The following is a 16875-nucleotide window of genomic DNA, read 5'->3' on the forward strand; positions in this document are numbered from 1 at the left end:
ATTGTACCCTGAGCTCTACTTTCCCATGATAGTATAAGCAACCCTCAAAATGCAACGTGGCAGTGTCTGGTTTGCTCAGAAGGCAAAGAGTTATGCTTAATTTGGTCTCTACAGAAGCAGGATTGATAGAGGCCCCACAAAACAGACATTTAACTTTGAGGCCCTCAAAGCCAGGTCAGGTCTTAAGAGCAATTTCTTTTCAATAGTAGGAATTTGCACTCATTGCCCATTTTCAGATGTGTCATTTACACACCACGTGAAAGCACCATGTTATAAGGTTAAGTCTTTACAGGAATTCCTGACTTGCCCTAGTTTTATTATTGAGTGGGAAAGAATCACTCTCTTTATTATCCTTGTCAAAGCAAGACATTATTACCTGTCACAGAGCTAAGAGTTTCTGACAGGAAGTGACAGAAATTAAAGATACGAGAAGGGAGAGAGGTGGTGAGTGAGCAGTCAGGTGAAATGGAATGAAAAGGATGAGACAAGCAGAGTAGTATCAGGGGAATCTTTAGTTTTCCTGAACTCTCTTGAAGTTAGAGGATCACAGATCTGAAACTTGTTCAGAGGTCACTGCACCAGTCCAATAAGACATAACTGAGATGTTGGCAGTGACCAAGGACAGGGTAGTTGTAAAAAGACATCTCCAGAAGTAATCCAAATGAAAGGAATAACACCAAGTCCAAACATGCAATGTATATTTGTGTATGTGAAGTTTTCTCCCCTACCCATTCACCCTATGGCCCACTCATTATAACTACACTCCCTAAAACAGACCTTTCCAACTCCAAGGTCTATAGGGCCAGGCAAGTAATGTAAATGAAGGAAGCACCCCTGGATAAGACATCAAGGAGTGGTAGAACACATCTACAAGGTTTGAAGAGGAACTCATGACAGCTTTGGCAGACTGTTGCCACAGAAGAATAAATACCCAATGATACCGGATCTTTTCGCTTTTTCAAGAGGCATTAGAAATTATGATTTTTCTGTGTAATGTCCCAAACACCATTAATGATGTAGGCCAAACAAAATATCTCTGTGGGTGGAATCTGACCTATGGGCAGCTAATTTACAACCTCTGTTCTAAAGCTTTGCAGCAAACTCAATAGCATGTGCAGGTCTCCAGGATTAAAAGAGCAAGGAACTTGGAAAACCAACACGTAGACAGGGGCTGAGACAGTGCAAAGGGTTTAACTTTCAGAGGCAGAAATGTCTAAAGGCCTCGGACTTTAGAATAGGACATATCTGTATTGGAAAAATTGGGGAGGAATTCTGAGAGTTCTACTGTAAGGAAGCATAGATGAAAGAAGACTAGAATGTATAGGGGCCTTGTTTGCTTTAAAAGAGGGGGTGGATAGGATACCCTCATATACACAAGCTATTTCAACTCTCTGTGCCTTGATTTTCTTATCATTAAAATAGGAATAAGAGAACCTACTTCATAGGGCTGTCATAAGGACTAAATTAGGAATTATTTATGTAATTGTCATTATCCCTTGCAAGTAATGCTTGATAAATATTAGCTATTATTTATTATGAGCCACTGAGAGGTGAAGTAACTTACTCAAGATCACATGGTTATTAAGGTATACTATCTGGATGTGAAACCAGTATAATGGCTTTAGATTCTACACTCTAAACCACCAAGCTCTTCTGCCTCCCATTAGCTTGCTGGGATAGTTTCTTCATCTGTGTAATGAGGAAGTCAGATCAGATGTAACTAAAGTTCCCTCTAGAGCTGACATTTTATTCAACCAGCCAGCCCTCTAATTAACTTATTTCAGGACAAGAGGGGGACACACATGACCTTGCTCACATTCCTACAGACTACCAACCTAAAGGAGAGAGATACAGCTTAGGCTTGGGGTAGACCTGAGAAACCATTTCAACATGGAACAATCTATAGGTTAAGCCAGGAAGAAAAAAAGTGTTCACTGTGAGGCCCCTTTATTACTCTATGAAGATTATATTTGTTTCTAGGAGGCCAGTAGGCTTCCTGAGTAGGCCCAGAATTCACTCACATGCCCAAGCTATTATAGGCTGAAAACTGCTTATAAGCCCGCTAAGTTCCACAGTAGGTTCTAAATCTGGAATCGTTAGAATGCTGAGCAACTTCAACTTTTTCTTCTTGGGGGTCAAAGGTCTGTATGAGAACCTAGTAAAATTGTCTCAATCCCTAGAAAAAAATTGACATGTGTGCTCAGTTGAATATACAAGTACATATAATTTTACCTGCAATTTTAAGGGGTTCACAAATTCCCTAAAACCTTTCTATAGACATTAAATATCCCTTGGAATAGATCTACCTTGCGCCAGGGCTGTCCTCCCAGGGGATTCAGAACTGCCTCAAGATCTAGGCTGAGGTTTCTAGACAGCCGTGTTCAGGAAACAAATCATCTACTACAACTCAGCATAATCAATCCTACATAGAAAAGACAAAGGGCCCTCTCTTCCACTCCCACAGCAATTTGTACTGAGAGAAATCAAACAGATAAGATCTGTAATTTAATCCCAAAATACCAGCAGATGAAGACTGGGACCCCAAGATTATTTCATGCACCTTGTCTGCCTCACTCCCACAGAACCACACAGAACCTTAGAAGAGTTCAAAGAAATAGGTAAAAACATCCTAGACCATCCTTTTATTCTAAGAAAGGAATCAGTCAAGATTACCTATTAGCCTTATTAGAGGACTTTTCTCCCAGATGGGCTTTGAAAACTACAAGTTACCAAAGAAACCATATAACCTCACCCATAATGAAAGAAGTAATCAAAACAAGAAGATAATATTCCCCCCCATAAGGGAGTGTAAGTGTTGGCAAGAGTCTGGACAAATGTGTAGTCTCATGCACAATTGGTAGGCTTGTACATTAGTGCAGCCTTTGGCGGTAGCAGGACAATGTGACAATTTTTATCAAGTTTATAAAAGTATACACCTTTTGATGCAGCAATTTCCTACAGATATGTTTGCAAAGATAGGCCAAAATAGATGTGCAACTGGGCTCAGTGTAGCACTGTTTATAATGGCCCAAACAGGAAATAAGAAGTCCTGGCTGTTGGACACATCATATAAATGGAATACCATATAGCCATTAAAGAATGTGCTAGGGGCAGCCCGGGTGGCTCAGCAGTTTAGCACTGCCTTCAGCCCCAGGGTGTGATCCTGAGGACCTGGGATCGAGTCCCATGTCAAGCTCCCTACATGGAACCTGCTTCTCCCTCTGCCTGTGTCTCTGCCTCTCTCTCTCTCTCTCTCTCTCTCTCTCTCTCATGAATAGATAAATAAAACCTTAAAAAAAAAAAAAAAAAAAAGAATGTGCTAGGGGAGGCGCCAGGCTGGCTCAGTCAGTAGGGCACATGACTCTTGATCTCGGTGTTGTGAGTTCGAGGCCCATGGTGGGTGGCTGGATTACTTAAAAATGAGATCTTAAAAAAAAGAAAAAAGAATGTGCTGTCTCTGTAAGTGCTGATAGGAATAAAGTTCCAATGCATATTATTAATTGAAAAAAGAAGTTGAAAATAGTGGGTTATTAATACATGGTTCCTTTAGCCCAAAGTTTGTTTGTTTATGAGAGACACAGAGAGAGAGGCAGAGACACAGGCAGAGGGAGAAGCAGGCTCCATGCAGGCAGAGGGAGAAACAGGCTCCATTCAGGAAGCCTGACATGGGACTCGATCACAGATCTCCAGGATCACACCCCGGGCTGAAGGTGGCGCTAAACCGCTAAGCCACCAGGGCTGCCCTAGCCCAAAGTTTTTAAAGTATAGATATACATGCTAGTATGTGCATTAAATTATGTTCTGGAAAGATACATAAGTATTCATTATAGTCACTTTTGGAGAGAATGACTAGAAACCAAAAAGGAGAACCATACTGATGTACAAATAATGTAGAAAATGTACCTAACAGAGATAATCTGGAGATGAAATTTTTTTTCCTTTTTTTTTTTTTGTTTGCTTTATTATATTTCTCTGGATATAAACCTTAAATCTAATAAATGTTACCTTAAAAATGAAACAATCTCACTTAGATTAAAAAAAAGAAAGAAAAGAAGTCATGTTTAGTGAGGAGACAAGTAGAAAAGGGAGGAAAGCCCAAATACAACACAGAGTAGGCAACTGCTAGGGGGAAATTAGGAGAATTAAAACATTCAGCCTCTCCTCTACTCTCAAGACAGTGCTCATGCCATGCACTACTGACGCTTTCCACTGGGGATGAATAGTTTAGGGCTCCACTCCAGTCGCTAGCTATTCATTACAATAGTAGGTATGGGAGGTAGAAGGTTCGGAGAAGGCTGGCATAGTTAGTCCAATTCCTGTCCTTTGTAATATGGATGAGGCCAAGCAGTTGTTCTTAAAGACTCTCAAGCGGCAGAGAATGTTACAGCTGAACACAGGGAAATACAGGCAGTGAATGAACCTCTCTAAGTGCACAGTGTGAAGGCACAATAAGGGTCTTGCCACTGTATGCATTTCAGTAGGGAGGAAAGGCAAGAGCTGGGGAAATCTCTGATGCCCTGCGGAGCCTCAGGGAGCCCTGCTCAACACCAGGAGCACCCCTCTGGCCTATACCGATCTGCTGCAATAGTTCTAGATCCCTCTGACTGCCCCATGGAGAAAATTTGCTAGAACTAAAAATCATCAAGGGAGATAATCCTCTGTATTTAATTGTCCCTTTCATCTGAGGCCCATGAAATAAATCATAACCTCACTACCTTTCCATGATATTCTTCTGCAATATTGCTTTACAAAGTAGGAAGTTACCCCCATGCAGAATTTTCAGAAGATGCATGTAAGTCTTTTATAAAGCAAGGCTAGCTTCAAGTACAGGTGCCATAAAAAGTCATCCCTCCACCACAGAATATAAAGAACATAAAAGAGTCTCCTACTCGCCCCTATGCACACATTTCCCTTAACGATGCCTGAAATTCTCCCATTAATCATGTGTAGCATCAGTTGAAGATTGTCCTAAGTGTACTCTTTTAATCACGTAAACAGAAGGGAAAATATATTAGGTGCTTAACACTATAGTGTGATGGCTCTTACCCTTTATTGTCTTAGCCATTGTTCCCTTTGAAAAACTGAAAAAAGCAAATAAACTCCCTTTGCAGAAAAATATACTTAGATGGATACATAATATAATTTCCACACAATTTGGGGATTCACAGTTCGCCTGAAGCCTGTGTAGAAAAACCCCTTGTGCCTGGAGTTAAGAATCCCTGGTTCAGTTGCCACAAGTTTGATAAATTCTCCACATCTATCACCCCTGCAAGAGCTCCCAGGCATCTGGAGAACCCTGGGCCTAAAAAGAGAAGGCACTACTGAAGGGAAGCTATCCTCTATTTGCCTAGAATTGATGTATGACTCCCTCGGCAAGGAGTATGCATTTCTCACACTGTCTATCCCTTGGGGCCAGGGCTCCCTGGCTTCACAGGCACCAGTATATGTTAGGAGATGGCCAACTGAGATCAATAACCAAAGAGGCTCTCAAAACCCTTGCTGGCTGATCACATTACCTGAGAGTTGAGGCAGGGGAAAGTTTTAACACCATATGAATAAAGGGGGCTCACCTCTGAGGTTTTCGAATATCCCAGAGTCCCACTCCTTCCTTTGAATTGGCTGTGGCCAATAACCTGGGCTCCACAGGGTTAAACATGACACTGTGAAAGGCTGACGGATAGTTTGCCAGGCAGAAGGGCTCTGTGAATAGAGAAATGACAATCAGCCCCATAGCTCTCGTTGGGTGCCTCTGGACCAGAGGCAGGCAAAGCAGGAATGTGACCCTGTAGTAACTGTTGTAGTTGCTGGAGCCCCAAAGCACTCCGTCACCCCAGGGGTCACCCCTGCCCACAAGGACTAGCACACACATCTCTGCAAACATGAACTCTAACACATATAAGCAAACTCGAAGCTATGATACTCAGCAACGCGGAGCATTCTACCTCTAGATCCTGTGACAAACGGAAAAGGTCACGGTAACTGGGAAGGTAGGCTGTTTTACAATAAGACTGAATTCCACGTGAGCTGAAAAAATTTATGACCAATTACTGGTAGAATTATTGTACCTTAATCCAAATGTATTAGTTTTAGAAGTTAAAAGTTTTAAAACTATACAAAGATTTAATGAAGACAAAGCAAAACAATGAGAAAACTGAAGGCAAGGAAAAACAATAGCACAGTCTTCGCTTCTCTCTAAATTGTTCCCTAAACTGAAGAGAAAATAGTCTCAGTCTAGAATTTTATGATTTCATTCCCAGTATTGGAATATTCCAAAAAAGAAACAAAAAAAAAGACACCTAACAAACTCTTGCATCCAGCCAGCTCCCAATCAACTTCACTTAGAAACCCTGCAGCCCTCTGCCTATATTCATGGGCCCCAGGTGAGGAAGGAATCTCTCTGCCACCCAGAAGAACATATTCCTCTGGAGACTGTTTAGAAGCAATAGACAGAAAGCACTCCCCACTCTAGGATTTCCACATGGGACACTGCACGGGCCTCTGGGCAGTCCAGACAGAGGAGAATCTCCCTGACCCAACACATGGTGACTCAACCACAGCTGCTCCTTGCAGCTACCTTATCTGTCTGCCTCTAAGAACAAGCTTCTCGTATAGCCTGAATCTCCACAATGAGACACAACCCAGCATGTTAAAATGCTCTGAATATAGAATAATACAAAGGATCTAGATCCTGTTAGACAAGACAAGCAGGAAAGCAACTCTGTGTACACAGGTATGATCATGACAAAGATGTACTAAAGGTGGGGGCAGGGGTGCCACTGAGGGTAATGCTGGAAGAAAGAGTCTTTGAAGACAGGCAGATGTACAGAGTGAACTCTCTATTCAGGAAACGAGCTGAAAAGATGCATTTCCTCAAAAACTTCAGAGAAATTCAACAAAACAATTCTTTATTTTCTACTTCAGAAGCTCCAAGAGCACATCTGGAGGAGGAACTCACCTGGACAATTCCCCTAAACAGAGGGCATTTGCCATCATTTTCAGTTTCTATATACATGTCTGAAAAGAGGACGCAAGTGCAGAATAGCCCCATTCTCTATAAATAACCAAGAATCTGTGCATGTCAGAATCACACAGAGCTAGCCTCTGGTAGCTACCTCTACAATGAAATGCTCATCTTCTATTCTTTGGGGCCACTAAACACCAAAGTATTGTGGTGTTTATGACAGGTACAGGGTTTGTGGAGGCTCACAAGTGGCTAGAGAAGGCCTGAGAAAGGCACCGCCCTTCTGGTTTAGGCATAGGATGGGACATCTAGTGACACATATCTGTGCCCCACCATGAGAGTTGCTTCTCCCTTTCTCTCTCTCCCACTCAGGTTACTCAGGACATAAACTCCCTCTGAAATGAAATTGACATCAAACTCTTCAACACAATCCAACAGCCCTTAGACCCTACCTCCATGGGGAGACTCCCGGATATCCCAGATGAGAACCCGGCCATCATCCGAGGAGCTGGCAAAAATGTTGTCATTCACTGGGCTCACTGACAAGCCATATACTGCATCTTCATGAGCAAACACATCCAAGGTCTCGCTGCTAAGAGATAGAGAGCAGAGAGAGACAAACAGGCACACACATGCACACAAAGTCCCAGCCCTAGAGTTCCTCATGTAGGACTCTCCCTCATTTCCAGTAGAAAGTCAATCCAGCGAAACCCAAAGAATATTGTATTTCCTTAAAAAGTAGATATTCAACTTTCAGGTAAAAAATAAAAGTTCTATTAGAAAAACTTTTTATAGATTTCATGGTGAGTTTGTTTTTTGCACTAAAATAAACATAGTTGAAAGTGACTCAATAGGTGAGCTTAGTGCTTTCACTTCCTGCAGAATGCATCTGCTTCTATACAAATATGGGGGTGGTGCTTGATTTCCAAAAACAAGGGAGCACTTTAAAGCAGCCAGCTATTAGCAGGGATAGCAGAGAGTCGATCTGGCAGTCTGGCATGTGAGCAACAGCGTGGCCCTAGGGCCAGGCAGCCTAAGTTCAGATCCTAGCACCACCTGACCTTAAATTACCTAACATCCCTACACCTTAGCTTCTTCATCCACAATGAGACCAGAATAGTATCACTTCATGAAATCATTGTGAGGGTGAAACTAATGAATACATGCAGAGCACTTAGAATAGTACCTGGCACGTAAAGATTAGCTATTACTATGTTGTTTCCTTCTCTTCCAACCTCTCCCTTTAAATTTTCACTAAAAAGTATAAGCTCATTCCAACTTTACAAATCCTTTTTTTTAATCAAAATTTTATTTCAAAATTATTACAGAAATCTGTTTCAGAAAAGGACAGCTGGCTTCATGTTATTTCCTTCAAAAAACAACAACTATTTTGGTCTAAAGAGATATTTGCCTGTCTTCATATAGAAAACCAGAGTCAATCACCTTCACATACCAATAATCTATTTACCTTTCGACATCGTGGAGGATAACTTGTTCATCATTTCCTGTAAAGGAGAAAAGCAGACATTTGGTAATTCCTACAAAATGCTCCCTGTCTATATTATAATATGAAATTTTAAAGTTTTCAGGAAGCATATGAACAAAGTCAATGTTAATATAAATTAGGAATATTAGTTAGAAAAGAAGTTTTATAAAAATAATTTCAGAAGGGTATAAAGAATTTTTGAAAGCCCAGTAGCAACTAGGTTGTAAGTTTCCAAAATGAATTATTCAATGGATTATATACACATATATATATAAAAATTACAACGAAAAACCTGTGGCCATTAAGAAAAAGAATAAAAAGAATAAATGACCATGGGCAAATTAAATTCATCCAAGTTAGCTTTTTTCCCTAAGCAAAACCCTCAACTGTGAGACTCAGAATACAGATAATCTATGCCCCAGTGTTTTATCTATAAATAGGAATAAGAATTGTACCTACTTCATAGGGTTATTGTGAGGATAAGAGTACATTTGTAAAACCATTCAGAATGGGTCTGAGTGCTTAGTAAGCCCCCAATAAATGTCTGTTCATATTCATATTGTTATCATCTCATAGCATTAAAATCCTATGACTGTGTGATTATAAATGATGGGAAAGTTTTTATCCACAATTTTTTTCTCTTGCATTTTTCTTTATTCCTTCAAGGAATCTAAAAATACTATATTCACAATATGTGTAGTCCTGCTTTCAAAGTGTTTATATAACCAAACATAAAAACCTGAATATGGAAAGACAGAAGTAAAAAAATTCCCACTCTACACTGAAAAGTACACCAAGAGTCACTTAAATAGAAAGTAATAGTAGCAGTAGAGATGTGGCCCAGGTCATCTTAAGTCCCTGGCTATAAACTCTCTTGTGGGTGCATACCAAGTAAATTAAACCCATACTAACGCTTTCTATGTAACAGGCACAGCCAAGGTGCTAGGATACAAGAAAAGTAGGATTCTGTCCAGCCCTTGAGAAACTCCCAGTCCAGCTACACAAACAACTAATAATGATGAAATGGGTTATCTTGTTGTAGTGATATGCTCTATAATGGGGACACAGATAAAGAAGTAATTTGTTTCCTTCAGGAGCAGGCTGAAAGTACATGGCCGAAGAGGAGAATGTTTTTATGGGGAAGGAGACATCTGAACAGAAACTCCAACAACTCAAAGCTCTTATCAACAGAAGACTTAGGGGAATTGTTGGGGACTGGACAATTAATCATGACCCATGAAGGAATAATAAGAGCAAACGATACAAGGGCACCTAAGACGGCAAGTGGTTTAGTGGGCCAGATAGAGTACAAGATGCAGGGGAGGGAGATGAGGCTAGAGAGGTAGACTGAAGTTTAGACTTTGTCCTGTGGACACTGTAGGGTCAAAGGTTCACAGGGTTAAACTTTCTTTTTAAAAGAAAACTTGTGATGAATTAGGAGGGTTAGAGACTGGTTGCAGAAATCACAAAAGCCACTGTACAAGTCCAGATCAAAGGTAAGTACCTTAACCAGGGCAGTACGTATAGAAAGAGAGCAGAAACTAAAGGATGAATATGAGAGGCTTTCAAGTCTGTTGGTGAGTGGCAAGATATGTAACTTAAAGAAAAGAAGGTTTGAAGATGACTTTAAGATTTCTATTAGGCTGTACCATACGGAACTGTCATTTTTATAGATTTAAAAATGCTTTTGTATTAGCAGTTTCTTAAAGTTAAGGCTTATAGCTAAAATCATTATATGAATGTTGATAATAACTGAGAAAAGGAATCCAGGGGACAAGAGGAAATATTTGTGCAGGAGAGGAGGACTAATAATTTTGGTTTTAGATCTGCTGCACTTATATTGCTTTTAGAACACACAGGTAGATATTCCATGGGAAAATCTGCAGTGTAGCAGATAGGTCAGGGCTAGAAATGTGGTCAGAAAGGAGTATAGTTGATGGAAGACATCACTAAGAGGCCGGCTTGAGCACAAACCATCCCAATTATACCCTAATACAATGTTTTTCAAACAAGAGCCATCCACAGATTATGACATCAACATGAATCACCACATTTAAGATCTTTAAAAATGAAATAGAATTTTTAAAAAATCAGAATGTACCACACATAGTACGGTTAAGTACTATTTTAAATATGTATGTGTGTTTCTGTATGCCAGATTGCAATGTAAAAAGTTTTCTAGGGCAGCCCAGGTGGCTCAGTGGTTTAGCGCTGTCTTCAGTCCAGGGTGTGATCCTGGAGACCTGGGATCGAGTCCCATGTCAGGCTCCCTTCATGGAGCCTGCTTCTCCCTCTGCCTGTGTCTCTGCCTCTCTCTCTCTCTGTAACTGTCTAAACTGCTATAATGCAGAGAAGACAAGCTATGGGAAACCGGTAATTCTACAGCTTGGTGAAATAAAGGAAGAAAAACAAGGAGTTACTTTATCACTCCTTTATCTAAAATCTCAGCTACAGTGAACCAACCAAGGTGGAAATCTCCCTTCTTCTCACCTCCAGAGAATACTTTGGTGTTCCCACTGTTGAAAGCCAGGCAAAAAATGTTGGAATGGTGCTCTCCTTTCAGCTGTATGGGCTTGACTCTAGAGTGGATAGCTTGCTCCATGTGCCATAGCAGAACCCGACGGTCATCTCCTCCTTGAGAGGGGAATAAGAATAGAGGGTTAATATGGCTGACGCTTCAAGACTGATTCTCAGTTTTGCCAGCTTTGAATCCCATCCTTCCCAAAACTGCATTTCCTCAACTCTGTAAGATGCTGATGAAGCACATAAACCCAGGACTCCACCCCACTTCACCATCAGTAGAGACATGGTCTCTAGGTCACACACTTTTCCCTAGGAAAATGAACAGACATATAGAAATGGAATGGGATAAACACTGATATTGAAACCCTCAAAGCCACCCTATTCCTGACTTTCCAGAGACTTGGTTGTTTAAACATTTCACTTGCTACCTAAAATCCTTCTATAATGCCCCCTCCTCACCATTTTTTGTCTAACAGAAGCTGAGTTGGTTTCTAATGCTTGCAACCAAAGAACTTAGTTGTGATACTTCTAGCATACTAGTTTTCAAAGCACTCTCCTTGATGTGATCTCACTAACAGGATGGCATACAAATAACAACTAAGGAGCTGCCTGTCATAGCACAATCTAGAAGAGCCTAGCTCTCATGAAGCCCAGTCTAGCTCTTTCCTCTGCATAACTCACAAGAGTCTTAATTAAATAATCAGTATTGTACTGCATGAGCCAGCTCCTAAAGAATGAGACTATGTATGTTCTAAGTATCTTTTTGTATTTGCAGATGCATTAAAAATGTCTGGAAGGATAAATAACTTCTAAGTGCTAACAATGATTTAACAGTGGTTACTATTTTCAGGGAATAGGATTAAAAGAGAGGGAAGAACAGATTGGAGGTTTTTTACCTTTATTTGATATATTTGGCACTGACTTTTTATAACAAGCCTATATTATTCTCCTAAGAAAAATTTAAGTTACAAGGGGGCAAACTCAAGCAGCAAACCACAGCAATCTCTATACCTCTTCTCCCCTCCTCCATTCTGTACAACAGCCACAAATTATATCCATATAAGGACATAGCATGCAGCTATGAAATCAGTAAATCTATAAGAACTAATTTGGAAAGATGTCCAAAGGTCTTTGTTAAGGGAAAATGTAGGGTGTAAAACAGTATGTGTACCAAAATACATTTTGTATAAAACAAATTTATAAAAAGCTCCATGACTGAAGGAACCTTGTCAATTTTGTACACTGTGGAGTACCCAGCACCTAAATGAGTGCCCCTAAAGAGTAGATTTTGAACTCATATGCTCATACTTGCATATCTATGCTTATATTTGTCTGTCTATATGGCTATAAAAGAAATGGTTTATACTGGACACCACCTCCAGGCTAGAGTTGGGAAACTTTAGTGTGGCAAAATACATATAACATGAAAATTTACCAATTCTAACCATTTTTAAGTATACAATTCTGTGGCATTCACTATATTTGCACTGTTGTGCACCAATTGCCACTGCCATCCCCAGAATCTTTACATCATTCCAAACTGAAACTCTGTACCCAAAAAACAATAACTTCGCCCATCCCCAGTAACCACCACTCTACTTTCCGCCTCTATGAATTTAACTGTTCTAGGTAATTCATGTAAGTAGAACCATACAATCAACAGTCATCTTTTTTCTTCTGCCTTATTCATTTTGCATAGTATCTTAAGTTCATCCATATTGTAGCAAGTATCAGAATTCCATTCTCTTTTAAGGCTAAACAATATTCCTTTATACATTCACACCATATTTTGTTTATCCATTCATCCACTGATGGACATCTGGGTTGTTTCCACTTTTTAGCTATTGTGAATAATGTTGCTAACAATATTGGGTGTACAGATATCTGCTCAAGTCCCTGCTTTTAATTTGTTTGAGTTTATACTATTGGGAAACTTTAATATTTTAACATTTACTTTATACCTTCATGTAGTACTTGACTTTTTGCCATAAACACATTACCTTTTATAATAATTAAAAAAAAAATCAATAGAAGGTACAGTGGCCAAGTCAAATTTATTTTCCCTCCCCTAGAAAGAAGTTACCTTTGCTCCTTCAGTTTCTTCTTTCTTTCATTGTTGGTCAAAATCAAATTCTGCGTCCTCCTCCAAAGTGTTTCATTGTCTACCAAACTGATCCCTTACGTGTGGCCCAGTCTCCTTTGTTTGTGATTTCCCTATTTCAATTGCATTCTCTGGCCTGGGATGGTTATCTAAATTCTACATTTTGGGGCACCTGGCTGGTTCAGTCAGTGGAACATGTGACTCTTGATTTCAGGGTTGTAAGTTTGAGCTCACGTTGAGTGTAGAAATTACTTAAAAATAAAATCTTAAAAAAAAAATTCTGTCTCTTTTAAGTTAGAGTCATAAAAGTAAAGGCTTGAGTTTTTATTGTTTTATTTTAATGAATAGTGACACATAGGAGTTTTTTATCCTGTGTATTACTACAGAATTATTTCTTTGACCCATGTCTCATCAAAAGTGTAAAATTAAAAAATAAAGAGGCCCATTTCTTCTACTTATCCATGTTTCTAATCTAATCTAATCTCCCTGAGCCTGAGTTTCATTAAATATAAAATGGGGATCATAACAGCTCTACCCTCAGGGTTTTACAGATTATAAAGCCAAGCACAAGACGATTAAGTAATTTACCATGGTCACAGAGTAAGTAAAGTGGTTGAGCTAAGATTTAAAAACAAAAAGTTAAGACTCTATAGCCCCCATTCTTAACCACTACTCTAGGTTGCCTGACTTACAAAACCAAAAATAAACCATAAATGACAATGTAGTTCATCTAATGGACAATTGAAAGGATTCACCATCTTGGTAACATACCTCAAAAATGTGTAAGTTAGAATAAAACAAGGGAGCATAGGAATAAAAATAGAAGCTGACTGAACTGCAATAAACTGACAGACCAGGAACAGGGAGGGAGCAGGAAAAGATGGCCTGAATTCAAGCAATATACAAAACTGACAATGGTTTAGTATCCAAAATATACAAAGAATTCCTACAAATCGGGCAGCCCAGGTGGCTCAAGAGTTTAGCGCCACCTTCTGCCCAGGGCCTGATCCTGGAGTCCCGGGATCGAGTAACTGCTTCTCCCTCTGCCTGTGTCTGGCCTCTCTCTGTGTGTGTGTCTCTCATGAATAAATAAATCAAATCTTAAAAAAAAAAAAAAAAAATTGCTACAAATCAATTTTAAAACCATTAAGAAAATAAATAAATAAATAAATAAAACCATTCAGAAAAGAGGCAAATATGATAATTCACAGAAGAGGAAATCCAAATAGCCAAAAAATATTACAGGCTCTCAATCTCTATAGTAATCAGGGGCATTTAAATACATTCTTTAAAAGTGGCACAAGGAAATGTACAAGAATGAATGTTCTTGTAGAATGAAGAAGTGAAGAATGTTCACTGCATCGCTGTTTATCATAGCAAAAAGCAAACCTGTAGACAACATAAATATTCATAAATATAGTACTTAATAAGTTCTACTGGAATACAAATCAAATTAAATCTAAACCAAATAGAATACCATACAGTATTAAAATGAACCAGAGATATGTGTACCAACATGAATAAATCTTAACCCAATGGTAAGTAATAGTTTCAGAAAGATATGTAAAAGATAACATTATGTATATATTTTTAAATATACAAAATAATACCATATATTGTTTGTAGATAAACACATCTAGTAATACAGGACTTCACTTCTATCTGAAAAGTTTTGTTTCTTAAAAAAAAAAATACAAGCAAATTTAACAAATTATCAACATTTTGTCAAATCCAATTACTTTTTTTTCTTTTTTAATTTCAAAATAATTAACATACAGTATTATATTAGTTTCAGGTGTGTAATATAGTGATTCAACAATTCCATACATACTCAGTGCTCATCTCTCTACTTTTATGTTTATGATATAAGGAAGTATTGTTATGTCCCTCTTATTTTAAATAAGCCCCACGCCCAACTTGGGGCCTGAATTCACGACCCTGAAATCAAGAGTCACAGGCTTTACTGGCTGAGTCAGCCAGGCGCCCCAGTATTGTTACATCTCTTAAGTATAATAATGGCATTGTGGTGCTATTAAAAGAGAAAAAAAGGTTTATCAATTAATTAGAGATGCAGACTGAAATAGGTGAAAATAGTATGTCTGGAATTTCCTTTAAAATATTCTAGAAAAAAAAAGGTAGGCAGTTATAGGTGATTTTATAGGTGATTACTAAAATGTTGGTAATTATTATAGATGAGTATACTATACATTTGTGAATGCTTGAACATTTCCATAAAACAAAACATTTTGGATTTTTAGAAGGTTCATGATAGAGGGGCGCTTGGCTGGCTCAGTCAGAAAAGCATGTGACTCGATCTGGGGGTTGTGAGTTTAAGCCCCACATTAGGTACACTGGATGTAGAGATTAATTAAGCAAAAAAAAAAACTTTTTTTAAGTTCATGATAAAAAAAAAAATGAAAATAAGACTCCCCAGGATGGGCTGGAATACTCATGGCAAAGAAAGAGAACAGATGCCTCTTTATTGATTCACTCAGATCTATGGCAGGCAGCACAACCTCTCTTGAATTGGACCAGCTTTAAAAAAAAGTTTAATAAAAAGGAAAATAATATCTACACCTATCCACTTAAAAGACTCAACCCTTCTTACCTAAGGGTCTTCCCCCATCATCTAGACAGCATTATCTTTTAGTGTTCATTCTAGATATTCATAGGATGATTTAATTTTGCCAAATAAAAGCTTAGTAATATAAAATGCATGGTTATTTGTAAAACGCCTTGGGATCATTTAAAATGATGTGTCCTCAGTATCTAACACAATGATGACAGCCCATGTCCATAGGAGATTGGAATCACTGAGGTAGAAATTATGGCCCTGGCAGGGCCTCCTTCTTCTACTTTGCCTTAGAGGTTAGTGTCAGAAGATGCACGGTGCAACCCCTCCTACACACACATTTCCTTAGGCAAGGTATTGAGTTCTGTACAAAGATAACACCTTTCAACCATGTGTTGGCAAAAACCACAGTGGGTGCAAACTAGGGCATCACCTGAAATTGCTGGGCTGCTTTAAAGCCAGTAGAGAGAGCATAACAGCTATGGCCAAATCTCTGACCCCACAAAGCAAAGGTGGGCTGGTGAAACCAGGATAAATCAGTTCAGAACCCGAAAAAAACTGGATAGTTCTCTCTCTGTGAATCATCTAGTCAAATCCAAAAAAGCAGAGATGTATTATATGCTTCCACGCAGAGAGGCTGTCAGACCTGCAAATAATACAAGTGAAGAGTCTGATCCTTTAAGCCAACTCTGTGAGCCTGGCAGTTGGGTGCTTCCATGGGGCTGGCCCCAGTCTCTCTAGGGCTTCTCCGGAGGAGCACAGGGACCTCGAAGGAAAGCAAGGCCTTTGTGCGTAGCACCATGATGAGGCAAGTGACAATCAGAGAACAGGGCTTCTAAGTCTGGTTTCCTCATGATTAACTGCTTAGCTCCAACTCATCTGAGAATCCCAAAGGAACATAGCTACTCTGATGCTGATCATTTTGGGTTGATTTAATTCTGCACTAAACTCACCGACTCATCCCAAAATGTACTAAAATCACACTGTGGCAGCAGTTTTGTAGTTACAAAAAAATCTTGATATTTAAAGAGTACTCTTTCAGGGTGCCTAGGTAGCTTAGTCGTTTAAGCATCTGATTCTATCTCGGGTCAGGTCTTGATCTCAGGGTCATGAGTTCAAGCCCTGTGTTGGGCTCCACACCGGGTGTGGGGCCTACTTATAAATAAGTAAATAAGTAAGTAAAGAGTACTCTTTTTCAAAGGGTACTGAGCTATAAGCAGAAACTATACAAG

At 39.2% G+C, this 16875-nt stretch overlaps 1 protein-coding gene across 3 annotated transcripts in view; it reads right to left on the reverse strand.

Moving 5' to 3' along the window:
• The window catches only part of DCAF5 (DDB1 and CUL4 associated factor 5), a 101313-nt gene that overhangs the window by 64628 nt on the left and 19810 nt on the right, over positions 1–16875 (reverse strand). For 2 of the 3 annotated variants that reach the window (XM_025443732.3, XM_025443731.3), the window contains exons 2-5: positions 10938–11081; positions 8430–8466; positions 7414–7553; positions 5571–5700 (exon numbers count right to left, since the gene is read on the reverse strand). In XM_025443732.3, coding sequence (XP_025299517.1) covers positions 5571–5700; positions 7414–7553; positions 8430–8466; positions 10938–11049 — 419 coding nt within the window. In that variant the 5' untranslated portion in view covers positions 11050–11081. Of the gene's footprint in view, positions 1–5570; positions 5701–7413; positions 7554–8429; positions 8467–10937; positions 11082–13053; positions 14458–16875 lie in introns of those variants that run through there. The other variant, XM_025443733.3, reaches the window with a different exon arrangement.

The sequence above is a fragment of the Canis lupus genome, chromosome 8 (assembly GCF_003254725.2).
Source record: "Canis lupus dingo isolate Sandy chromosome 8, ASM325472v2, whole genome shotgun sequence".
Taxonomy (NCBI): Eukaryota; Metazoa; Chordata; class Mammalia; order Carnivora; family Canidae; genus Canis; species Canis lupus.